General features: G+C 46.0%; 1 protein-coding gene across 1 annotated transcript in view; it reads right to left on the bottom strand.

Annotated features, from left to right (window-relative positions):
• The window catches only part of itga3b (integrin, alpha 3b), a gene marked incomplete at its 5' end in the record, with an annotated part of 78244 nt that overhangs the window by 22457 nt on the left and 28287 nt on the right, over window positions 1-27500 (bottom strand). Inside the window, 9 exons of the mRNA XM_083635864.1 lie at window positions 466-555; window positions 1889-2025; window positions 2127-2215; window positions 2705-2898; window positions 3899-4118; window positions 5313-5417; window positions 8665-8905; window positions 10760-10839; window positions 21082-21212. Of these exons, the coding sequence (XP_083491990.1) occupies window positions 466-555; window positions 1889-2025; window positions 2127-2215; window positions 2705-2898; window positions 3899-4118; window positions 5313-5417; window positions 8665-8905; window positions 10760-10839; window positions 21082-21212 (1287 nt within the window). The remainder of the gene's footprint in view (window positions 1-465; window positions 556-1888; window positions 2026-2126; window positions 2216-2704; window positions 2899-3898; window positions 4119-5312; window positions 5418-8664; window positions 8906-10759; window positions 10840-21081; window positions 21213-27500) is intronic.

Genomic DNA, 27500 nt, shown 5'->3' with positions numbered 1-27500 from the left:
GTTTAATATTGCTAACATAGGTTAGGCACCAAACATTGAATAGCCTTAATAAAGAAATGAAATACACACTGACTCTAGCTGAAACTACACACAGCGTGTTTGGGCTTTGGCGGAGGGGCGGAGCACACCGCTGCAAGGGGAAGGTGTACGCTGGATTTACAACACAAGACAAAATGAGCACATGCTGAGTGGGAATGAATGACATGTGTAAATAAAACCACTTTTGTTATTCATTGCATTTCAGGCAGTCTTTGCGATGTGTTTATTGCGCATGTTCATATTGCGATGATGATGAAAATATGATTAATTGTGCAGCCCTACTTCAGTGTGTAGGAAAAACACACAGTCACTGTAATACTGTGGAATACAAAGAAGAGTCATCAAATTGGACATTGCCTGGCTTATCAGAACAAAATGTGTTGATGCCAGTTTCAGAATCAGAGATTCAGATGAGACATTTCTCACCAGGCTTTATTCCCAGGAGGACACTTGTTAGGGTCGACCATCTTTGGCTGGACAGTGAAGTTCTTCGACACGTGGATGACCGGTCGAGCCCTGAAGACAAAAACAAGAAAATGCACCCGTATTTTATAATTGAATAAAAACAGCACACACTGCTGGTGCCGGGTAGTGTAGCGGTAGATTCTCTGCCTACCAACACGAGGGTCGCAGGTTCGCGTCCTCATGTTACCTCCGGCTTGGTCGGGCGTCCATACAGGTACGATTGGCTAGTGCCTGTGGGTGCGAAGCCGGATTGAGGGTATGTGTCCTGGTCGCTGCACTAGCGCCTCCTCTTGTTGGTCGCGGCGCCTGGTCAGGGGGAAGGGAACTGGTGTAGCGTGATCCTCCCACGTGCTACGTCCTGAAAAAAAGCGGCTGGCAACTGCGCATGTCTCGGAGGAAGCATGGTGCTAGTCTACGGCTCTCTCCAGATCAGCAGAGGGTAGAGCAGCGACCGTGGCAGCAGGGGGAAAAATTCCATTTGGGGAGAAAAATGGGGGGGAAATGTGAAAAAAAAACAGCGCACAAACACACAAGCGTAGTAAGCAAAGATTACTCTGACAAAAAGCAAAGATTACTCTGACAAAAGTTGTATCTCCCACAAGGTGTATCTCCTTGTATTTTTGCTGTTATCAGGTCTATCATCGACTAAGAAAATCAGCCTTGTTACTGTATTAGCTGGACCACCATGGATTTTTCAGTTCATCCAAGGTTTCTTTTGAAAGATTTTGATAAGTCCAAGGCAGGGTTCCCACACTTCTTAAACATCAAATTCAAGGAGTCTTCAAGGACTTTCCAGGCCCAATTCCCTCAAATTCAAGAACCCAACACGGCATAGTTTGAGACACGTCACACAAATCAAAGTTAATTACTGTTACAACAGGGGCGTTTCTACGGGTGGGCCTGGGTAGGCACAGCCACCCACTTTTTGCCCTGGCCCACCCCCAAAAAAAAAATAAAAAAAATGAATTGGTTGTTTTCTAGAGGCAAACTTGCTGCTGCCTTGCTAGCTAATGGTTTTGTAGCTTAAAAACGCAGGGCACATCATCTCCAGAGTCTAATGCATGACACTTCATGACATCTAGGAATTTTGCGCGCGAGAATTTTGATAATGAGAACTAGCACGCTTCACAGATTCAGCTCACAGACAAAAGAGAGAGAGAGGCCTGAATGTGTGAACACTTCTCAACTGTGCTGTTCTTGCACAACATATATACTGTACATTTAATCCACGTTCAAAATTCAAAAACTTTCAAGGCCTTGAAATTCACGAAATACACAAACTTTCAAGGATTCCAAGGCCCCCGTAGAATTCAAGTTCAAATGTAAATCACCAAAATTAACGTGTCAATCTTTACACCCAACAATGACGTTCTCTTGCTTCTACCTGAGCAGGGCAATGCGGTCGTCCAGGGAGCCGACGACGATGTCGGGGTATCTGTTGTCATCCATGTCTATCCCTCCGTTGATGGAGTAGCCAAAGGTCTGGAACCCTCCGTTTCCCACTGACTGCGCCTCAATCACCTGTAGAGGGCAGCAGCAGAGACAGCCCGGCATATCACAATGTGCACAGCCTCTTCTGATGGTGACGTCTGAACTGTATCCATCATGGAGAAGACTGTTACCTGACTAGGCTCCTGTGAGATTCCTTTCTTACTTCCCATCCATATGTAGACCTTTCCTGTCTCGTGGAATGGGGCTCCCACCGCAAAGTCTGCAGAAGACATTTTAACATCAGAGTGGTTTAATTCAAGGAAAGGGTAGAATATCAGGCTGCAAAGACAGAAATCATGCAAGCACTATCTGTGTAATCACTATGTTTGCCCGCTAGGTGGCACCAGAGTACCATATGATGACAGCTGCAGTAGTCATTTTTCATTCCTCAAATAATGAATGAATGAAATAATGAATGAATGAATGAATTGTTGTATTTTAATTGAAGCAACATATGAGTGCTTCCCAGTTTACACAGTTGGTTACTGTAGCAAGAGTGAAAACGTGGACTACAGTTCAATCACCATCATACAAAAAATGAGGGGACAATAAAAAATGAGGGGGGCTTAAAACAACATCTGCTTCCTCTTCAACTGACATCCTGTAATCTCCAGCACAACATGATAAGCGGTATAGTGCAGTGAGTTAACCTCCTGTTAAAGTGACTCTATTAAGTGAAGTAAATTAAAATGCTGCATTCAAGTCACACCTTGGAATCCATCCTGGTTGACATCGCCAATGGCGGCCAAAGCCACGCCGAATGCAGAAAGTGTGGGACCCTTCAGTACGACGCTCGCAGTCTTCTGGAAAGAGCCGTTTTCATTCATGAAGACGTACACCGCTCCTCCCTGGTCCTTGTAGCGGTCAAAGTAAAACGGGGCGCCCACCACCAGGTCATTCCAGCTGCAACAGACAAAGAGAACATTATACATCACACACACACACACACACACACGCACACGCACACACACACACACACACACACACACATACACGCACACACACGCACGTAACACTATACTGCTTGTTACCTTTCTTGCATTGCAACTATTTCTTAACCTCCTACAGATCCTTAGAAGGTGTTCAGATGATCGTCTCCCGTTGAACATGAAGACGGATACCCAACATAGTTTCATTCATGCATTGAAGCGAAGTGCCTGGGCCGTGATGTCATGAGGAACACCTTATCTGGCCTGCTCAAAGCCTCTCTCCTCTCATCTCTACTCAGGCATACATCACTGTCATACATTCTCCACACAACAGGACAGATCACAGCTACAGAGCATTCAGGCATGAGGAGGCCCACAGCTCAAGAGCATAAGATACAGTTACAGGCTATAAGATCTATAAGAAGGGTGCTTAAGAGGCCAAGTTGGTAGGCTAACGCAAAATGTAATTTTGAACTATATAGACTAGTTTTGATTTTTATTTATATAGGGAGAGTCTCGCTGAGAGCAATGCTCTCTTTTTCAGGAGCGCCCAGGAGCGTTAATTTCTTTTAAGAAGTGCTTTTTCTTGCTTTTTCTTTTTTCATTAGTGCTTTCTGATTTGGAGGACATAATTTGATTAATTTTGTCTTCTCCTTTTCATTGGCATACCTTAAAATAACAGTATGCGCTCTGCCTTTTTTTTTACACAGAAAACGCAAAATACAGGTCTATGTTCCTGGTTAGTTAAGCAGAATTAAAAATGTTTAGTTTAGCAAACGTTGAGTTGATAATTTGCCACATTGGACAAATTCTGGAGTGTAGTATAGGAATGACAAGCCGATGATAAGAATAATTTATATCTTATATTCATACTGAATTTATAAGAGGAAAAAAAGGCTAACGACAATTGAGATTTGTTAGGGTTACAGTTCCTGTGATCACACCCCTCGTCTGCCATGGGCGCGGCGACATACTCGTCATTGTTGAGATCGGTGATGGCCAGGCTGTTCCCGAAGTACGAGCCCATTTGTTCCCCGGGGATGACGAGCACCGGCACAATGCTGTTGTCGATGCTGTTGTCACCTGGCCTCCCCAGGGTCACAGAGCCTTTGTAACCCTCGTCCCTGGGAGACCCCGTCACCACCGTGTAGTCGGCGCGGCTTAGCAACTTCTTCTCTTCCAGGACTGAGTAACCTGCGGAACCCAGTAAGAGACACATGTGGTCATCTAAACATCGTAAAAGCGATACAGGTCATTTATGGTACTTTGAAACTAACACACCAACCAAACACAACTACCCCCCACCAAGCCCGATGCTAACACTCCTGGTTCTTCACTGTTTTCGCCTATGGGATTTTTGAATGGGTTTTTGGCGCGATGCTTCTAATAATGTCTCTGGGCAACGCTGGCTTAATCAAACGCGAACGAGTGTTTAGTAATATCATCTTCACACATGAGGACCACTTTTATGAGTTTTGAAGCTGTTACGTGCCGTTAAAAGGGCGGCTAGCTAGCAAACGGCTAAATGAGACTACACTGTTGAGTCGACGGGGATATATACGTCAATAACGTCATCACTTCAAAGGACGAACACGGAAATTCTCTTTCCCTCATCTGGTTCAGCCCGTTCAGCCCGGGGTAATCAGTGCACAGCAGCGCACACATCAACAACAGTCCAGGTTGAGTGCTGACGTGACGTGGAAGCCTATGCGACAGTGTGTAGTTCTGGATTAGCTTAGCTCGAGCTTTTTACTTCTAGGGCTCGCATTTACGCTACAAAACTCATGAAAGTGGTCCTCATGTGTGAAGATTATCCGACTGAACTCTGGTTCGCGTTTGATTAATCTTGCGTTGCCCAGAGACCTTATTTGAAGCATCGCGGCAAAAACCCATTCAAAAATCCCATAGACCGAAACAGTGAAGAACCAGGAAGTCCGGGACTTCCGCGTTCCGACTACAAAAATACGTCATCCCTGGGGCTCTCTATAGGACTTGATCAATTCCCTGCAAAGGTGTCCCGGTCGTTGCTCCACCCCCTCTGCCGATCTGGAGAGAGTTGTAAGCTAGCACATGCTTCCTCTGATACATGTGCAGTCGCCAGGCGCTTCTTTTTCACCTGACAGCTAACCGGGACGAACCACATGGGAGGATCACACTATTCCCCCCAGTTCCCCTCCCCCCTGAACAGGCGCCTGACCGACCAGAGGAGGCACTAGTGCAGTGAATTGTGCCTCCACCTACTGTATGGACGTTGTGGTTATCATCAAATCGCAAGATGTGAATGAGATGTTTATCTGGCTGTAGGGTTGACGGTTGACGCAGGGGAGAGAATCTTGATACGTCTCCCAATAATTTGACATTTGATATGAAACAGAAACATATACTGACCCATATAGCTGTATCTTTTGTTCTTGTTCATCTCCCCAAAGTCTTTGACAGTGTAGTCCCATGAGTTTGCTGGATCCGGGTCTCTCCACGTTACGTGAACATTGCCTGTATAAAAGAGAAACCACCCAACGCCAACAATGTCATCAACTGCTTCACACACAACGGACAGGTTTCTCAGACACAGGATAATCCCAGACTAACACTGGGATTGTAGTCTCGGAAACGGCTTAATGCTTGTCTACAAACCTGCCCATTATTTCAGCGTTAAAGGCTAAGTTCACCCAAGAATGAAAATTCAGTCATTACAGTATCTACAGTACTCACACAGTACTCTACTACAGTACTCACACAGTACTCTACAGTATACTGAGCCTCAGTATCTACAGTACTCACACAGTACTCTACTACAGTACTCACACAGTACTCTACTACAGTACTCACACAGTACTCTACAGTATACTGAGCCTCGGTATCTACAGTACTCACACAGTACTCACACAGTACTCACACAGTACTCTCCTACAGTACTCACTACTCACACAGTACTCTACAGTATACTGAGCCTCAGTATCTACAGTACTCACATAGTACTCACACAGTACTCACACAGTACTCTACAGTATACTGAGCCTCAGTATCTACAGTACTCACACAGTACTCACACAGTACTCACACAGTACTCTACAGTATACTGAGCCTCAGTATCTACAGTACTCACACAGTACTCTACAGTATACTGAGCCTCAGTATCTACAGTACTCACACAGTACTCTCCTACAGTACTCACACAGTACTCTACAGTATACTGAGCCTCAGTATCTACAGTACTCACACAGTACTCACACAGTACTCACACAGTACTCTCCTACAGTACTCACACAGTACTCTACAGTATACTGAGCCTCAGTATCTACAGTACTCACCGCCATGCCGTCGGGTTTTTTTTAGTCCACAAAACATTTTTCAGTTTGTATAATATACTGTAGTTCACTATATGATAAACACTACATATAGTTCACTATGATCAACACTAGTTCACTATATGATAAACACTACATATAGTTCACTATATGATAAACACTACATATAGTTCACTATATGATAAACACTACATACAGTTCACTATATGATAAACATATGATAAACACTACATATAGTTCACTATATGATAAACACTACATACAGTTCACTATATGATAAACATATGATAAACACTACATATAGTTCACTATAGGATAAACATTTATTCATCATCAGCACACAACGTTTCGGCCCGCCTGGACCTTCATCAAGTGTTTGACGAAGGTCCAGGGGGGCCGAAACGTTGTGTGATGATTAAAGAATTGTGATGCTGAGCAAGTGCAGTGTGTGGGATTTTCCTCCTTCAAGACCCTGTTTTTAGCTGAAATCTGCACTGTCGCCGTGAGCTGAAAGTCCCGTTTTCACTTTCATTTAAGCTGCTGCAGATGAGCAGTATGGATTTTTTAAGTCACAAATCCAATTATCCACCTTGCCACACAAAGCTGCCACACTCTTTTCAGCGTTATCCACTGTGCCACACAAAGCTGCCACACTCTTTTCAGCGTTATCCACTGTGCCACACAAAGCTGCCACTCTTTTCAGCGTTATCCACCTTGCCACACAAAGCTGTCACACTCTTTTCAGCGTTATCCACTGTGCCACACAAAGCTGCCACTCTTTTCAGCATTATCCACTGTGCCACACAAAGCTGCCACTCTTTTCAGCATTATCCACTGTGCCACACAAAGCTGCCACTCTTTTCAGCGTTATCCACCGTGCCACACAAAGCTGTCACACTCTTTTCAGCGTTATCCACTGTGCCACACAAAGCTGCCACTCTTTTCAGCGTTATCCACTGTGCCACACAAAGCTGCCACACTCTTTTCAGCGTTATCCACTGTTCCACACAAAGCTGCCACTCTTTTCAGCATTATCCACTGTGCCACACAAAGCTGCCACTCTTTTCAGCGTTATCCACTGTGCCACACAAAGCTGCCACTCTTTTCAGCATTATCCACTGTGCCACACAAAGCTGCCACTCTTTTCAGCGTTATCCACCGTGCCACACAAAGCTGCCACACTCTTTTCAGCGTTATCCACTGTGCCACACAAAGCTGCCACTCTTTTCAGCGTTATCCACCTTGCCACACAAAGCTGTCACACTCTTTTCAGCGTTATCCACTGTGCCACACAAAGCTGCCACTCTTTTCAGCATTATCCACTGTGCCACACAAAGCTGCCACTCTTTTCAGCATTATCCACTGTGCCACACAAAGCTGCCACTCTTTTCAGCGTTATCCACCGTGCCACACAAAGCTGTCACACTCTTTTCAGCGTTATCCACTGTGCCACACAAAGCTGCCACTCTTTTCAGCGTTATCCACTGTGCCACACAAAGCTGCCACACTCTTTTCAGCATTATCCACTGTTCCACACAAAGCTGCCACTCTTTTCAGCATTATCCACTGTGCCACACAAAGCTGCCACTCTTTTCAGCGTTATCCACTGTGCCACACAAAGCTGCCACTCTTTTCAGCATTATCCACTGTGCCACACAAAGCTGCCACTCTTTTCAGCATTATCCACCGTGCCACACAAAGCTGTCACACTCTTTTCAGCGTTATCCACTGTTCCACACAAAGCTTCCACTCTTTTCAGCATTATCCACGGTGCCACACAAAGCTGCCACACTCTTTTCAGCGTTTATCCACCGTGCCACACAAAGCTGTCACACTCTTTTCAGCGTTATCCACTGTGCCACACAAAGCTGCCACTCTTTTCAGCATTATTCACCGTGCCACACAAAGCTGTCACACTCTTTTCAGCGTTATCCACTGTGCCACAGAAAGCTGCCACTCTTTTCAGCGTTATCCACTGTTCCACACAAAGCTGTCACACTCTTTTCAGCGTTATCCACTGTGGCACACAAAGCTGCCACTCTTTTCAGCGTTATCCACTGTGCCACACAAAGCTGTCACACTCTTTTCAGCGTTATCCACTGTGCCACACAAAGCTGCCACTCTTTTCAGCATTATCCACCATGCCACACAAAGCTGCCACTCTTTTCAGCGTTATCCACCTTGCCACACAAAGCTGCCACACTCTTTTCAGCTTTATCCACTGTGCCACACAAAGCTGCCACACTCTTTTCAGCGTTATCCACGGTGCCACACAAAGCTGCCACACTCTTTTCATCGTTATCCACCGTGCCACACAAAGCTACCACACTCTTTTCAGCGTTATCCACCGTGCCACACAAAGCTGCCACACTCTTTTCAGCGTTATCCACTGTGCCACACAAAGCTGCCACACTCTTTTCAGCATTATCCACCTTGCCACGAAAAGCTGCCAGAAGAGCCGATGTAGACATCACTGCCGGTTATGCCCCCGGAGATGCCCATGCTGCAGAGGCCCTCAGCTTCATGGTCGAAGTTGGGGTTGCAGAGCTCGTAGTTGTGGCTCTGCCAGTCATCGGCGGGGTCGTAGGTCAGGTCGTTGCCCCTGACGAAGCACTTCCCCACCATCCGCCGATTGCCATTCTCGTCCATCTTCACATAGCGGTGCCCGCATGCCTGTGGTCACCAGAGGAGAGAGTGTGTTATATAGCATGTTATGGACTGCACAGTAGGGCTGCACGATATAGATCATAAAATATATTGAGATTATATTGACAGATATTGCGATTGTGATATAAGACACAATTTGAGTGGAAATGCTAATTTTTGTATTTCATATTCACTGAAATCTGTAACAAAAAAGCACGTTCCCTTACGTCACTCTGGGGAATCTGATTTGTAGGCTGGGGCATATCTGTAGCACCACAATGCTTCATTTAATGCTATGTTGTGAGACATTTTACCTTTACAAATAATTGCAACTCCTGCTATTTGGATATTGCACTTGGCCATATTGCGATTTTGATCATATTTTGATTAATTGTGCAGCCCTACTGCATAGTGTCAGGATTTGGCTACAATAAAAGATAATATGTAAAACCTGGCAACCTCTAATAATTTTGTATTAACTCATTGAGTGCCAATGACGACAATCGTCGTCAATTCGATTACTAACGTAGAGTGCCAATGACGACGATTGTCGTCAATTGCGTTTTTTGACGGTGGGACGTGGATCAATGCCTAATACATCTCCTGTAAAATTTTGGGGCATGTTGAATGTGTATAACCTTTACCGACCCATTAGGTGGCGACAGTGCTCTCCAGATTAGAGAAAGTTGAGTAAAAACAGCAGAAAAAGCCGTGATGAAACCATTCTCATGAGAATGGTTTGGCTTTTCGCTGTGGCGCTGGGAGCCGGCGCACAACGGTGGGGGGCTCCGAAAATAGACTCTGGGTGCAACACACTTTGAAACGCGCAGCAGAAAGCCCAGAAAGCCCAGAATCGGACGCAGCTTCATCCCAGCTCACAACCGAAACCCCAGAAACGAGCGAGCCCGATCCAGACTCCCCCGACGAGCGGCCGCCATCCGAACGTGGATCCGCAAGCAGCAGAGACTCGCCTGACAAGCAGCAGAGCGAGCAGAGCCACCAGAGACACACCCACGGAGGAGGAGTTTGCAGTAGAGGGGGGTGGGGGTGCTGTTATATTGAAGGAAATTACTGTTCAGATGTTTCAGGTCAGAAAATATTAGTTTCAGAGTCAGTGATTTGCTTGAAATGCTTCATTTCACAAAAGGCTCAATATCTCAGCTTCTAGATGGAAACGCCTGTTTTTGCTGTTTTTGACCTATCTTCTCCGGCTGATAACTAAAGAACGGAAAATGATATCAATAAACTTTTTTTTGCTGCTGATACAATAGAGTCTCATCGTTCTTTGTGCGTGTTCGGTATTTACATAGTAATATCACACAATATTCTGTGGGCCTCGAGAAATCACTGAAAACGCTCTGAAACTCTGGCACTGGGAGCGTCCGTTCTCCAAAAGTGGCTGGCACTCAATGAGTTAATATTGAGAGCAATCAGCATTCAATTATAATGTATTATTTCCTTCAGTATAATATCAGGGTCAGACATTACTGTAACAGAGGCTCATTAAAAGTCCCCGAAATTATAAATTGGCGGTGACAATGGCAGTGGTGGTATGTATGGTATGTTATAATATATAACATAATAATATATAATAAATATAAAGAATAAACAAGGTCTTCGTGGGAGAAATGGAAAGTATAGTTAGCCAGGATGCAATGCAAATGTATTATTTCATAACTCAATAAAACGCCCCGCCCCAAAATGAAATTGAATTCCGATCAATTCGGATCAAAGTGCCAATAAGTGAATTTCTCACTCTGGTGTCATGTCACCCTGGCCTGCCCCCTCTCCATGCTGCAGTCAATCATTTCTCTAAACATAACATGTCATCTGTCACACATAACATGTCATCTGTCACACTGAGTAATGGAGCCATCTCACCAGCACGCGTCCCGCCTGGTCACTCTGGCTGGCCACCGTCACTCCCAGCCACATGTCCTCCACCATCTCTGTTGAATCAGCTGTGGTGGTGTTGACGTTTGGTTCAGGTGGGTGGGGTGGTGGTGTTGACGTTTGGGTCAGGTGGGTGGGGTGGGGGGACACATTGACAGATTAGAATTTCAGCACTGACTGCAGGCTAATGACAGTGAACCTGGTCATCTCCAATGCAGTAGTTCTCAAACTTTTTCAGTCAAGGATCCCCATTTGATAAGATTCTGACCCAGGGTCCCCCATCTGATAAGAATACACCTTTATCTGAGCCAGGGCCGTAGCCAGGGTTCTGAAATAAGGGAGGTCCAGCAAGGGGAGGCGGATTCTTTTTTTTCCCCCTTTTTAAGCCATATTTAGAGTAATATATCATTTTAAATCAACATTAGGATTATACTGTTGTGATGTCATTATTCAGTATATTCTCTTTCATGTCACCACCTGCTCAGCTCTCCTGTCAACATAATTGTAACTAACAAACACAAACTGTTTTAGCCAAATTCATATCAAAATGACACCTACAAACACAGGTACACAACCCAAGCCGTACACAACACACAAAGTTACTTAGACAGACTAGACACTTACTTTCTTGGTTGTTGCTAAAAAATCTGTCAGTGTGTGTCACTCACTGTCTGTCGTTCACTCGCTCACTGTCTCGCAGCTCGCTCACCTTCAATTATCTCGCCAGGCAGACAGACAGTCATCACTCACCACCATGCTGCTGCTCTCTCAGAATCAAGTTACCGTGGACGCGGCGTCAGATGACTTCCTGCCTGACCTGCCTTTCGTTTCAAAATAAAAGCGATCCCGTGTTTTTCATGCTTTTCCTGTTTTCCATGCAGATTGTTTTATTTTTTTACAATCTTCGTTCTCAGGACACTACAATTTTCTGTTCCCAAAGTCCGAACTGAATTGGGGAAGAAAGCTTTTAGGTTCTCTGCACCCACCGCATGGAACAGTCTGCAGTCTGATCTTAAACTTAATAGCTTAGTAACCTTAAATGGTTTTAAGGCTATGGTAAAATCTCTTGAGAACAGGCTGTCTGTATGCAAATGTTTTATTTGATCATTTTAATGTTTTTCAATTGTATGTGTTTATGTGTTTGTTTGTTGTAACTTTGTGTTGCTGCTGTTTCTTGGCCAGGTCTCTCTTGTAAAAAAGATCTTTGATCTCAATGGGACAAACCTGGTTAAATAAAGGCTAAAAAAAAAAAAAAAAAAAAAAAAAAAAATCTCTGAAATATTAAAAAAAATCTCTGAAATATTAGGGGAGGTCCGGACCTCCCCGTCCTCATAGCTAGCTACGGCCCTGATCTGAGCCATCCCGGGAGAGAAATACAGTATGTTGGAGAATGAAATGTTCAGAACACAGATGCACTGACATTCTGGACCAAACCATAGGCTATTCAAAGTGATAGGCCAACTTTAGGGGAGTTTAGGCCATTTGTCATATAGCCCTATAAACAAGATAAACACTGTCTTTGTCATCACTCGCTGTGCAGTACAGAGTGAGATACACCCCTCCAGTTAGTTAGATTCCCAAATGAACAGGAGGTAATGGAACAATTGCACACCCACGTTCAAGTCACCAAAAACACACATTGCAACAGCGCCACAAAGACTCACATGTACATATTGTGACTCGTGTACTCACCATGTGATGAAACCCTAATCCAAAGTTCTGTGAAACAGTCCTTTTCAAAGTAAATCCACACAAGCAAGAGTAACTCAAGTTACTTCCTGGTTTGTCATGAGGTGCTGTACACACAGCGCATCATGTGCCTGTGTCCAGCGCATGCGCTGCGTGCAGTGCCTGATGACAAACCAGGAAGTAACTTCGGTTATACTCCGTTAGATCTTTGTCTGTTTGAGGCACTGTGTGAAATCACTGCGCCTGGCGGCCATGTTTGGAAAGTAGTTCCGGCTATCTATTTACCTTTCTAAAATGATTGTTTCTCATCAATTTGGATTAATAATATTTCATCGCTGGGTGAGTACACGAATCACAACATGTACATAGAGCTTTTTGGCGCTGTTGCAATGTGTGTTTTTGGTGACTTGAACGGGGGTGTGCAATTGTTCCATTACCCCCCGTTCATTTGGGAATCTAACTACCGTAAATTCCGGACTATAAGCCGCGGCTTTTTTCCCGTTTTTTGGCCCCTGCGGCTTATATAACGGTGCGTCTTATCTATGGATTTTTTCAGAAAAAAAAAAAAAAAAAAAAAAAATCTCTCTTTTTTAGCACTCTTTCTAACTATAAATCCACTTCTGTTTTAATTTCCTCTCTTGCCCTCTTTTCACCACACCGCGGACACTGTGTGCACTGTAAAAATAAACAACGGTGGTGTTGTGTTATGTTGTTTTGTTGAAATGTTGTAATACGGTAAATGGGAGCTTCCTCAAACAGCCATCTCTTCCCGACAATCCCCTCTGTGCGTGACCACTTACATATGGTAATTACGGTAAGCAAACGGCCACTCGGGCAACAACTCCCTCCCCCGACTACCAGGAGAAAATCACAAACTTCGGCGAATTCACACAAAGGAAGATCAAGGAATATTCACAACAAGACGAGCAGTAGAAGCAACACTCTCACTTACCATGGGGAAGGTACGCAGAAATTCACACGAGGCAGCTTTCAAGTTGAAAGCAGTCAATCTCGCATTAAAAGAGAGCAGCCGCCGATCAAACAGAGCAGCCGCGCGTAACCTGGGCAAAAGGGACTGTCCGTCCGGGGGAGAACTACTGAACAACTCCCTCCCGACTATCAGGAGAAAATCACAAACTTCGGCGAATTCACACAAAGGAAGATCACGGAATATTATAGGAGTGTGAAAACATCCACAATTACCAACGGGTTCCAAAACGCTGGACTGCTGCGGGATGAAGAGGATGACGCCACGGGGACTGCCCCCTAGTCCGATACCTCACGAGTCCGATACCTCACGAGTCCGACACCTCATGGTTTTGGGTTAGGGTCTGGGGGAGGTTAGGTTTAGGCGTGGGGGTGGGAGAGGTTAGGTTTTGGGTTAGGGTCTGGGGGATGTTAGGTTTAGGCGTGGGGGTGGGAGAGGTTAGGTTTTGGGTTAGGGTCTGGGGGAAGTTAGCCTCTTTTTTCGGACTCGTGAGGTGTCGGACTCGTGAGGTATCGGACTGGTGCCATGGCACCTGAAGGAGAGAGGAGAGTGGTTGACGAAGCCACCCTGAACCTGTTCGTTTCCGACACTGAAGATGAGGACTTTGGTGGTTTCAGTACGCAGGAAGAAGAGGAAGACGAGGATTAGTGACTTGACTTCTCTGGTTACAGGTTTGCTGCACATATACGGTAGCCTATTGTTGTGTGATTTTGTCTGGGGATTAGTGACCTGACTTTTGTTTTGTTTTGTTGAAATGTTAATAAATGGGAGCTTCCCCAAACAGCGATCTCTTTCCCGACATTCCTCTCTGTGCACGAACCCTTTCATATGGTAATTAAACATCAAAACACCCGCGGCTTATAGTCCGGTGCGGCTTATAGAAGAAAAAAATAGTCAATTTTGGTCCCGCGGCTTATACACCGGTGCGTCTTATAGTCCGGAATTTACGGTAAGTGGAGGGGTGTATCTCACTCTGTACCGTACGGCGAGTGATGACAAAGACAGTGTTTGTCTTGTTTATGTATGGGCTATATGGCAAATGGCCTAAACTCCCCAAAAGTTGGCATATCCCTTTAAAATGTGAAATACACAGTAGGCTACATAGTATACAGTGGTTGCTTGAAACCTTTGTGGTCTTTGTGCCTGATCTACAGCCAAACAGTTTCTGTCTTAAACTAAAATTCTCAAAGTCAAGGTTCTGCCGTTTATGTATTGGTATCAAGTTCAACTAACCGAACTGACATGCAGCCAGTATGGAGACAGTACTGTAGTGCAGTCAGCCATGTCAGACCATCCACCAAATAACAAAAGAAACTCAAACATTCGTCATAATTATGGTGATCACAGTCACTGTAAAAGCAAGACACCTAGCAACGCAGACAGTTTCGTTCAACCTGGATCGTGCCCTGACAAATATTAACCGCAAAAACGCAGCGTGACTAACAGCAAGAGTCACCCCAACCTCCACATCAAAAGTCACCAACAATCCCCTTTCTTATGCTTCTTGCTTTCAGCCTCCGGGGGGGGCTCTTCACCTGCAGGTAGCACAGTCCGTTAATAACCTTCAATTAGAGCGCTTCTATCTACAGCGTGTCATGTAGCCGCGGCAGATGTTCAGACACGCTAAGGGAAATGCTGGGAATTTGACTGGGAGCGTGTTTGGCACACTGCATTTTGTGAATGGAGAGAAGGTATCACTGTTTAGATGAAAGATAGCAGGCACTGGATGTGAAATATCATGGGTCATAATGCGCTGGTTCATTCACTCTACCTAAAGGGGAAGCCATCTGATTTCCTCTTTCCTTTTGTTTGTTTCAGGTATACTCTCCACACACTTGCACTCAGTTATGGAGGGATTTCAGCTAACATAATGCACCCACTGGCGGCCATATTGGAGTTGATCAGCTCCTGGGTAACATATTGCACCACTAACACGTTAATTACCAGTGTTGATTTTGTGTGGGGTTAATGTGCGCTTGTTATCTGCCTAATCTGCTCAGCCAACCATCACTGTTTTGTTGTACATACATCAGAACTGAAGTTGTATCGAGCATTACAGTAGTGTCCAGTAGCCATTAACTAACCCATTGATACCTGATGCAGCATTTGCGTGTATATCCCTCATTTGTGTGTGTGTCCCTTTAAGACCGCGAACCGTGTTCACGTGGTTTGCGGTCATACATTACACACCCAAATGCTACATCAGGAATCAATGGGTTAACATTGCTTTGTTAAATTCTTGCTAGCTAGTTTTACAATCTAACAGAACGATAAAAACAACAACAACTGTATGTCTATTGATAGAGAATAAAATTCTCTTCTCCGCTAAATGTGATAATTAACAGCTTATCTAACCAACATTTAGCGGAGAAGAGAATTTTTTATTCTCTATCATCTATGTTATAACTGTACTCTTCTCAAGCTACAACTCCAGTGTTTTCAAGTAGAAGATACAGTTACTGTGTCTCAGTAACCTCCTTACTTTGGAAACAAATCTAATTTAGCAGACTATTCACCTTTACTTATAATGATTTACACCCACATTACAGCAATCATTTTCCTCTCCCTGTTGTTGTAGCCTGGATGCTATACATTTAGCCATTATTGCCCCCCAGCCCATTCTCCAACGGACCCAGCACAATTGCTTGGAGATTTATAATGCAGAAATAGACTAACGTTTTGAATCTTAATCTAGTGAGGTCTCCAGACCATAGTTCAAGCAGAAGGCCACTCACGCGTAATCCGATCTCAACGTGGTCAAAAATCCTAGTATGACGTCTGCTATGACGTCAAACATGACGTCAGTTAATCCTCATATATATAGCAAGGGTTCTACGTCACCTCCCTCTCTCTGGCCGATCATAGCAGCAGCAGCCCACGGCAGTCCATCTCCCTTGAAGCCGGCCTCCGAAGCGTTGTTTTGCGGCTGTTTTGCACCACATCTGCAGACCGAATCAGCACCCACTCCTGGCATGTCGGATCCCGAGCCAGAGCAGTCCTGGACAGTGACGACAGCTTAAACAACGATACCCCGTTCCGGATCAGCCACGGAGCGTATTTGCCCTCCGAGACGCCTGACGACACCGGCGAAGCGGCCGTGCCACAGGCCGCCAACGTAGCCACAATGAGAAGGCACGGGGCGCGCCACTGCGACGGGCCGCGCCACAGCTCAGCAGCCGTTCCTGTCCCGGGTGTTCAGGCGTCCAGCCCCAGGCTTCTCCTCCAAGCAGGCATCACAGGCCGTTCCATTCCACGTCGCTGTGGTCAGTTGCACGGCAGGCGCAGACCCCTCTGCTATCACCGGGCAGTTAAGTCTTTACTTTAACCGTAAATAAACGGGAGGTTGCGTGAGTAAAAGACGTCACGTCGCTGCCTGATGACGGTGACGTTATCACCGCACATTGCATACTTCACCATGGAGCATGTCCGAGCATCAGTTAGAATCAGGTTAGAATGAGTGTTTACTGTATAACTTCCAGACCGAAGTCAGACGGCCCAGGGAATGCTAACGCCTTTCCGTGTCAAGCTACCCAGTCTTAATACACCACTTCCTGTTCTTAACAAATTTCAAAGTAAAATGCCCTGGCGTTTCTTTTAACTGTGGGAATTAGGAAACAGTGAGACAGTAGACGAAGGTTGGTCGAGGTAGTTTACTTCTATCCATATAAATGTTTACATTCACCGCGGTTAGCAACCAGCAATAACAGACCTAACCCGTAACCGGAAGTACGGTAACCTTAACCCCCCGCTCTTAAAGGCACAAGTCTCCTTTGGCGAATGTCTCTCCTAGTGTCTCGATGTGGGTCACCACATAACCATAAATAATACCAAAGCTAAAATAATTAATACAGTGTCACGCTAGTCATGTAACAAGAGGCTGCGAATCCCACTGTTATCAACCAATCAATCAATCAAACAAACCTTTATCGGCAGACGCTTGGTCCATAGATGACACATACACAATTCCAAAAAAAAAAAAAAAAAAAAAAAAAAAGCACATAAGGGCACAATAAAAGAACAAAGTACATTATAAAAGAGAGTCATACCAGAATTTCCACATATGTGACTGGTATCTCACAGTGCTTAGCCCAAGGTCAGTGTGCAACTTAATAATAACATTCTGAGACACGTTCAATCTACAGATGAACCTGTACCTCAGATCTCTCAGGAGCGCCTGGAAAATGGCCACCCTCGCCTTACAGAACAGGTCGCTAGCACTGCTCCACCTGGGTTTAACGTTAGCCCAGTGAGTGCGCGAGCCAGGCTGCCCGGTCTATCGCCTGGTATATCGTTACTAAGAGAGGAGCTTGTGAAGAACGAACATCCCCACAGTCAAAGCATTTCCCCCAGATATGCATATAAAAACGTTTGTTGCTTTAATAGCCTACAAAAATAAAACGTCCGTTCGTACGTGATGCTAATCCGCTAGCGATGAGCTAACGGTGCGCGTGTACTACTAGGCCTCACCCCATGAGCCACCCCGACCTCCAGGCCTGCACTACCCAGGCTAAGAGCCCATCTCCCGGCCCCACACACCCAGCAGAGCCACCCGACCTCCAGGCAGCATTACATAACAATGAAGCCGCGTGTCTTGTCTATCACGATAGATCTATAATGTGAAGAGCCTGTCCAGCCAATGACGGCTTGAGACTGGCTGCCACAGCTGCCAATCACCCATTTTTATCCCTTTTTATACGTCAAATAACTACTTAAAAAACAAACTGATCAGAAAAATGACCACCTGCACAGGCATTAGCATGATAATGACTATCTAAAAATGATACAAACCACCTTCTAACATGGCGATCTAACATGCAGCGGCTTCACTGAACCAGTGTGATGCCCAGTCCATCTTATGATGGGTCCATGGTTGCAACTAGCAGTCTATGGTGCACTTGCAAGGCGGTGAAACCACTGTTTTTCTTTACTTGTTTATTAACCAGGTCTTTATATCCCATGCATTAAGCGTTACATTTCAGCTCTATAGGGTTGCCGCCAGAATGAACCGTTTGCCCCATGGATCTTTCGGTCTGTCCAGAGTGCCCGAGATGCTATGGCACTTCAGCATCAGTGCGTCTCCAGGCCGGGTCCCGTCAATCACCGTGAATCTGCCCAGACTTCCCCATGGGGGGAAAAGATGGTCGCCATCTGAGGACATCATCACCGGCCGGCACCGTATCTTTTCATTCAAATAGCTAGCTACTAATAATGCTTGCATTCCCATGAATTATTGGCTCGTAATTCTGAAATAATTGTCCCTGAAAGGGCTGAGAGCGCTGAAGCTATTATCATAAGAATCTTGCATCGGGTGAATTCTGTCTGCCTCTCTAGCTAGCGATCCTGTCCACGTGTCATATCGTTTATTTTCAGCTCATCAATCTCATCACGTGATGACTGCTGACCCATACAGCATTGCAGCTAAGCCCAAAATCAGGGGAAAGACCGCTCAGGCCCCAGACCGGCCCCCGGCTCCCCTGTTCCTCATCGCACCTCGTCACCACATGACAAGATCCTGGTTCGTCCTGCACCTCGAGCGGACGCTCCAGAAGTGCAACCTCCCGACAAAGAACTTCTCCAGCCACTCCTTCAGGATCGGAGCGGCCACCTCAGCCGCCGTGCAAGGAGCGTCCTCCGCCTCCCTCCAGCAAACGGGCCGCCGGTCTTCATCAGCATTCTCCAGCTACATCCGCCCGGAGCGGGTGGCCATACCGGCGGCCCAAAGGACCCTCCTCCCTTCATCGGCAAGCATGGCAACGAACAGTGTCCCGGACGTCCGTGCCAAATAATGTCTCGTTGGTGGTGGCTCCCCGAAAAGCAGGGTGCCCAGCAAGGCGCAGTAAATCTCCCGGTTATTTTTTGGGGGGGTAACCCCCTCCTCTGTCCCGGCCTGGCTCGAGGCCGCGTCCGTCCGTCGCGTCTCTCTCTCCCCCCGGGGAGAGGCTGCGTGGCGGCGGGCGCGCGTTGAACACCTCTGACTCTGGGTGGCCGATCCGACCGGACGCTGCGGTCCCTCCCGGGGCACTCGTCCTCGTGGCCTGTCCCGACGTCTCCTGGAGTGGGAGCGGCGGGCTTGACACGGGGCGCCTCGGGCAGGGGCTGTCTGGTAACCGGACGCCATCCGACCTCGGAACCTGAAAATTAGTGCGGCACGGGGAGCGCTCCACTCCTCGTGTCGTGCGCCTCCGGGTGCCCGTTACTCGCTCTCCCCTTCCGGGGGAGGCGGGGGGCTTAATGCGCTTCCTCCCCGCTCCGTCGCACGAGTGCGGCTTGCGGGTGGAGTCGCCCGGGGGTCCCGTCGTCCTACGTCAACCCCGAGAGAGAGCCAGAGAAAGTCAGGGTCAGTCAGAAGGCCAAGTCAGGGGGCCAAGAAGGCCAAGTTAAAATGGTGAGGCGCCAAGGCGGCCAAGTAGGCCAAGCTGGGAAGCGCCAAGTCAGGTAAGGCGCCATGGCGGCCAGGAAGGCCAAGCCGGGAAGCGCCTTAAGTCAGGTAAGGCGCCATGGCGGCCAGGAAGGCCAAGCCGGGAAGCGCCTTAAGTCAGGTAAGGCGCCATGGCGGCCAGGAAGGCCAAGCCGGGAAGCGCCTTAAGTCAGGTAAGCCCGACCGAGTTGGGAGCGCCAGCCGCAAATAGCTGTAAGTCGCTAAAAAGGTCGAAGGCCGGAAAAGTACAATCGCGAGGCGCCAAGGCGGCCAGGTAGGCCAAGCTGGGAAGCGCTATCGCGAGGTGCCCGACCGAGTTGGGAGCGCCAGCCGCAAATAGCTGTAAGTCGCTAAAAAGGTCGAAGGCCGGAGCCCATGCAGGCGCCCTCCTCTGCCTCAAGAGCAGCGCCACTGGCCAATGGAGTCAAGCGCCAAAGCATTTGCCATGCATGCCGATTGCTAAATAAAGTTTGTCTAATCCTACCAACTGGCCTCTCCTGATTGAACTGTAGGTTTCCTTGTGCGTACAGAGATCATTGAAGGCAACGATCCTGAGGCAATGTGTCAAAGTGTAAACAAGGCACTGTGCTTCAGCTAATAAATATATATTATAATATTATATTATATAAATTATTCTGTTGGCTTTGCTGTGTGCTGAGAGCCAGACCTCCAGGGTCACACGGCTCACTTAGTGGACTTGTATAGAGACAGTCCGCATGTCTGGGAACGCCCACAAAATGTTATACGGCTGGCGCGCGAGTGGGGTAAAACCGCCGATATATCTCATGGGCTGACTCACCAAAAGACGGTGCTGCGGCTCTAAACTACAGGTTTGGGGGTTCTAGAGCAGAACACAAGATGTGTGCTCAGATGTGCGTTTACTGCGGTGGTTAAATCCCTGATCGTGTCTGTCTGGGCTGGGCTATCAGCTAAATTCTAACTTTGCTGAATGGATAGAACGGTGGAATTTACCCCACCCTGACCACGCCCCCAGCAAGGCTGAGCCAGCTAACCCAGCGTCTATTGTGGGTGTTCCTAGAGCCTGTATGGGCGTTCCCAGACATGCGGACTGTCTCTATATAGCTCTAAATAGTATAGCTATAATGTCTCAACTATGCATTCCCCATTCAAATACCACAGCAACCAACCAATCACATGCCAGCTCTGCAGATCACCACAGCAACCAATCACATGTCAGCTCTGCACAGTGCTTACTTTCGCTGACCAAGTCCATCCTGGAGCAGTCTGTGGGGTCTGTGGTAATGGGACAGTAGTAGACAGCACCCGTTTCATCGACGTTTTGCAGGGAGGGTAGGGCTTTCTCCTTGGGTGCTCCTGCTAGGAGTCTGGAGACACACAGATAGATAGATAGATAGATAGATAGATAGATAGATAGATAGACAGACAGACAGACAGACAGACAGACAGAGAGAGAGAGAGAGAGAGAGAGAGAGAGAATATCAGATTGTCATATCCATATCCTGTGGCTTTAGACCAGTCATTCCCAAAGACTGGGTCGCAGGAGATTTTATTTGGGTCGCCATATACATTTGCAGAATTTCTTCTCATTAAAATGTATAGCTTAAATATCTGTTTGCTTTAGTGATGATAGGATCATGAGAGCCTTAGCTCTGCCTAAATGCACTTTTGTCTCATTTATAAAGTTTTGTTTTCAATAACACATGCATAAAACAAAGTTTTGATTTATCAAACGCATATCTCTTTGAATTGGCTGGGTAATGTGGGAGAAATCATTGATTACCTATGCCAGTAAAAACACCTTTCTTGGATATAATTTACTCTCTCATTTTGTCTGTTGTAAAGAATGGTTCTTGCTGAGAAAGTCTTCCCAGAGAGATAAGCATGAAGAATGGGCTTCTATCATTGTTTCTATCATTGTAACATGTGCAAGACTATTGTTTCCATTCTATGACAAACAAACGTTATCTGACTTTGCACGTCAGCAATGTTCCAGTAAAGACATGAGACAGATAGCCTGGTAATTGCTAAACCATCCAGAACGAACGGATGGTTTAGCAGCCTATTATGATTCAGTCACGTGACCGGATGGTTGAGCAGCCTATGAGACAGAATGATTCAGTCACGTGACCGGATGGTTGAGCAGCCTATGAGACAGAGTGATTCAGTCACGTGACCGGATGGTTAAGCAGCCTATGAGACAGAATGATTCAGTCACGTGACCGGATGGTTGAGCAGCCTATGAGACAGTAGGCTCGTTTGAGATGAGCAAATTCTGCGCAGATTCGACCAGCGCCTGGCTTGCCCCATTGCATGATGGTTAGAAAGTTGTCCGACTTGCTCCGTCCTGCCCGACTGCGTGAGTCACGTGACTCTCGCGAGAGCGAGGCGGGCACAGATTTGGAGCGAGGCGCCGCAGTTGCTCCCCACCAACTGCGCCCGACTGCGGATGACAGAGGATGACGAGAAACGCATCAAGCTGAGCGCCCATTGGTTCAACACAGGTGCATCACAAACCCACAGTGAAGTGTAGAAACTTCAATTTTATATCTATTCCAAGCTGTCACTCAATATTTTACATAAATACCACCTGGAATGCCTACATTAAAATAAAAATAAGGAATCTGAAGGGCTGTGTTATTTGAGCAGTGAGTGTGGGTGGCGCTAATGCATGTTTTAATTTGTTTACAAACCGCTGTTAAACAAAACGGTAGAAGAAGAAAAGCAGCAGGAAGTGTGCCGTCGGGGGTGTTCGACTTGTTGACGCCTCGCCTGACTGTGCTCGCCTGCTCTCGTCTGCTTTCCAGGCGAGGCGGCAGTCATCTCAAACGAGCCTATTGATTCAGTCACGTGACCGGCTGGTTGAGCAGCCTATGAGACAGAGTGATTCAGTCATGTGACCGGCTGGTTGAGCAGCCTATGAGACAGAGTGATTCAGTCACGTGACCGGCTGGTTGAGCAGCCTATGAGACAGAGTGATTCAGTCACGTGACCGGCTGGTTGAGCAGCCTATGAGACAGAGTGATTCAGTCATCTGACCGGATGGTTGAGCAGCCTATGAGACAGAATGATACTCTTGCCTTTTCGGCTCCTATCATTTTGATGAAGCGATTTGTGCCATTGTTCAAACAACAAGAAAAAGCCCGCTCCTTTTCTCAAGTCTGTTTTATTAAAGGCAATCTGCCATCACAGTTGACCTATTCAAGAAGAGATAAGGTGGTGAAGAAATGGCCGTAAAAATGGTACTGCAGGTCTGCCAACACTCCTGATTTTCATGGGCAATCAAATGGCTGTAGCAGGGTCATTTGTAAAGCTACAGCGGAGATCCTGTTATCAGAAGAAGCTAGAAGACCTAAGACATCCATTGCTACCAAGCATAATTATGCTAGCTTGTCGGGAAGGGGGCTAAATAACGCTCCAAACATAGGTTTTTAATTTTGTCGATGGAAAACTATTTCAAATGGGTCCCTTGACCTCTCAACTCTATTTACCTGAATGAAAACTCTGTTAATGAAATAAAAATATATAATATATAATATAAAACAACATATAGGGAAATACATGATCTTAGTCTGGTGTGTTGATCAGAGTTGTGATTAAAGAGTTGGGTGGGCCCTGGAAGATTTTCACATTTCAAAGTGGGCCATGGTATTCTTACATTTGCGAACCCCTGGCTTAGACAATACAACATAGGAGACAGTAGCAGCAACATAAGGGAAGAAGATATATACTCCCACAGGTCATCTGGCTAGTCGAAACATTGCAAAAAACAAACAAACAACAACAATCTCTCACGAGTGCCACAAGCATACACACAAAGATATGATATTTTGCTTCCATCTCAGCTACATCCAACTTCAATATTTTTGCAGTAGGACTGGCTGCCCCCAACAGAGCATGTGAGTTATTAGGACTGACACTCTGAGTTCTGTATTTAGTCTTTACATTTACACACACGCACGCACAGACAGACAGACAGACAGACAGACACCCACACAGAGGGGGAGGGAGGGAGAAAGAGAGAGAGAGGGAGAGAGACAAAGGGTGTATACACCTCAGACTGAGGAAGAGCAGTCACATGACCTGTGAACTAAAAGTGTAAAGAGTGGGGGGAGTCAGATCATGACCCGTGACAAGTCTGGGCACCACACACACACGCGCACACACACACGCGCGCATGCACACACACGCACACACGCACACACACACACACACACAACACACAACACACAAGACACAACACACAACACACACACAACACACAACACACAACACACACACACACACACACACACACACACACACACACACACACACACACACACACACACACAGCTTGGTGATGAACCCTGTCTTTAGTCCACTCACCCCCTCACCCCCTACATCAGCACATTTTAACAGAGCAGAGAACTTTGAAGTGGAAGGTTCACTCCCTCTACAAGGCTCTGTGGTGGAACACAGCACTTTACTGTCAGCACGAGATTTACACACACACACACACACACACACACACACACACACACACACACACACTTTGGAGGAAGGTGCAGACAATCGTGTTTGCACTGTACGTGACACATAGCTTTCTGTGTTATCCAACATGTTAGGCTAGAGACAAAAATCAAATCAATATAAATCAATAAAGGTAACAAAAATAAAATAAAACATAAAGGTTGTGCTGCAAATTCAAACATGTAATTTTTTCCAACCAGACTGTGGAAATGGAAAAGGGCGAGTCAAGCTGTTCTTTGCAGCTGGAGGGCATAACTCCCTCTGCCACCAGGTGGCGACAGAACAAATCAGCCTGTAGGGCATCTTAACCCCTGTAGACACACACTGATAAGTGAGAATAAATACAGATAACAGACGTCGCCATGGAACAGGAAATAGCCCTTTACTGTAAGGTCACTGTGCATGCCTTCAAATCAAAATCACTCCTGTGACTCAACTGCTGTTGTCAGTTGAGGCTAGAATGGATCAAGGTGTTCTCTAGAAGGTCAAACATGAAAGAAGGAGATTTGTTGAGCAAGACGGAGAAATGACTCACAGATTAAACGCAACATTGCCCTTGGTGGGCCAGGTCTGCTCTCCACAAACACAAAGCGCTTACCTGCTGGTTATTCATTCAAGACAGAGACAGAGGAGACTGTGTACCAGGCTGCACCACAGGCTTTTGTGTTTATACACACCCGTACATAGCAGAGAGATAAATGCCCCTATACTCACTACTGTAATATGCACATGAGCATGTTGGGGAGAGCTGTGTCGTCATGTAGAAACCTGAACAAGTCTCCTGTCTTGTTTTTTTTGCATTGGAATTTAATCATGTCATCATGACTCGTGACATGACATGACTTCGTGCCCTAACTAATGGTAAATGGTAAATGGCCTGCATTTTATATAGCGCTTTTATCCAAAGCGCTTTACAATCAGTAGATAGTCTACATTCACCCATTCATACACCGATGGCGGCAGGCTGCCACGCAGGGTGCCTACACACCATCGGGAGCAAGGAGGGTTAAGTGTCTTGCCCAGGGACACAGCGACAGCAGCTGGGAGGGAGCGGGGATCGAACCGCCAACCCTTGCGTCATTGGCCGACCCGCTCTACCTCCTGAGCTAAAGCCGCCCCTAACTGCTCATCTTATTACCAATTTCAAACATAAACCATTAGGGAGATGACAACATTTCAGACCCCAGATCGATCAGGGGCTGTGGGGCAGATTTGATCATTTTCTACTCCCAAATGTTGAAGAGTAACCTGGGCCAGAGTGAAATAAGTGGCCACACTGCCTCTAATGAGATATTACCACCCTGAGCAATACACCATGGAATATTTTTCCTCTGAAGCATATTACCACCCTGAGCAATACACCATGGAATATCTTTCCTCTGAAGCATATTACCGCCCTGAGCAATACACCATGGAATATCTTTCTTCTGAAGCATATTACCACCCTGAGCAATACACCATGGAATATTTTTCCTCTGAAGCATATTACCACCCTGAGCAATACACCATGGAATATCTTTCCTCTGAAGCATATTACCGCCCTGAGCAATACACCATGGAATATCTTTCTTCTGAAGCATATTACCACCCTGAGCAATACACAATGGAATATCTTTCTTCTGAAGCATATTACCACCCTGAGCAATACACCATGGAATATCTTTCTTCTGAAGCATATTGCCACCCTGAGCAATACACCATGGAATATCTTTCTTCTGAAGCATATTACCAGCCTGAGCAATACACCATGGAATATTTTTCTTCTGAAGCATATTACCAGCCTGAGCAATACACCATGGAGTATCTTTCTTCTGAAGCATATTACCACCCTGAGCAATACACCATGGAATATCTTTCCTCTGAAGCATATTACCACCCTGAGCAATACACCATGGGATATCTTTCTTCTGAAGCATATTACCACCCTGAGCAATACACCATGGAGTATCTTTCTTCTGAAGCATATTACCACCCTGAGCAATACACCATGGAATATCTTTCTTCTGAAGCATATTACCACCCTGAGCAATACACAATGGAATATCTTTCCTCTGAAGCATATTACCACCCTGAGCAATACACCATGGAATATCTTTCTTCTGAAGCATATTGCCACCCTGAGCAATACACCATGGAATATCTTTCTTCTGAAGCATATTACCAGCCTGAGCAATACACCATGGAATATTTTTCTTCTGAAGCATATTACCAGCCTGAGCAATACACCATGGAGTATCTTTCTTCTGAAGCATATTACCACCCTGAGCAATACACCATGGAATATCTTTCCTCTGAAGCATATTACCACCCTGAGCAATACACCATGGGATATCTTTCTTCTGAAGCATATTACCACCCTGAGCAATACACCATGGAGTAGCTTTCCTCTGAAGCATATTACCAGCCTGAGCAATACACCATGGAATATCTTTCTTCTGAAGCATATTACCAGCCTGAGCAATACACCATGGAATATCTTTCCTCTGAAGCATATTACCACCCTGAGCAATACACCATGGAATATCTTTCCTCTGAAGCATATTACCACCCTGAGCAATACACCATGGAATATCTTTCCTCTGAAGCATATTACCACCCTGAGCAATACACCATGGAGTATCTTTCCTCTGAAGCATATTACCAGCCTGAGCAATACACCATGGAATATCTTTCTTCTGAAGCATATTACCACCCTGAGCAATACACCATGGAGTATCTTTCCTCTGAAGCATATTACCAGCCTGAGCAATACACCATGGAGTATCTTTCCTCTGAAGCATATTACCACCCTGAGCAATACACCATGGAGTATCTTTCCTCTGAAGCATATTACCAGCCTGAGCAATACACCATGGAATATCTTTCCTCTGAAGCATATTACCACCCTGAGCAATACACCATGGAGTATCTTTCCTCTGAAGCATATTACCAGCCTGAGCAATACACCATGGAATATCTTTCTTCTGAAGCATATTACCACCCTGAGCAATACACCATGGAATATCTTTCTTCTGAAGCATATTACCACCCTGAGCAATACACCATGGAGTATCTTTCCTCTGAAGCATATTACCAGCCTGAGCAATACACCATGGAATATCTTTCTTCTGAAGCATATTACCACCCTGAGCAATACACCATGG

The sequence above is a fragment of the Poromitra crassiceps genome (assembly GCF_964638095.1).
Source record: "Poromitra crassiceps genome assembly, chromosome: 4".
NCBI classification, from domain to species: domain Eukaryota; kingdom Metazoa; phylum Chordata; class Actinopteri; order Beryciformes; family Melamphaidae; genus Poromitra; species Poromitra crassiceps.
The sequence above is the reverse complement of the archived record's forward strand: the minus strand, read 5'-3'. Positions and strand labels throughout refer to the sequence as shown.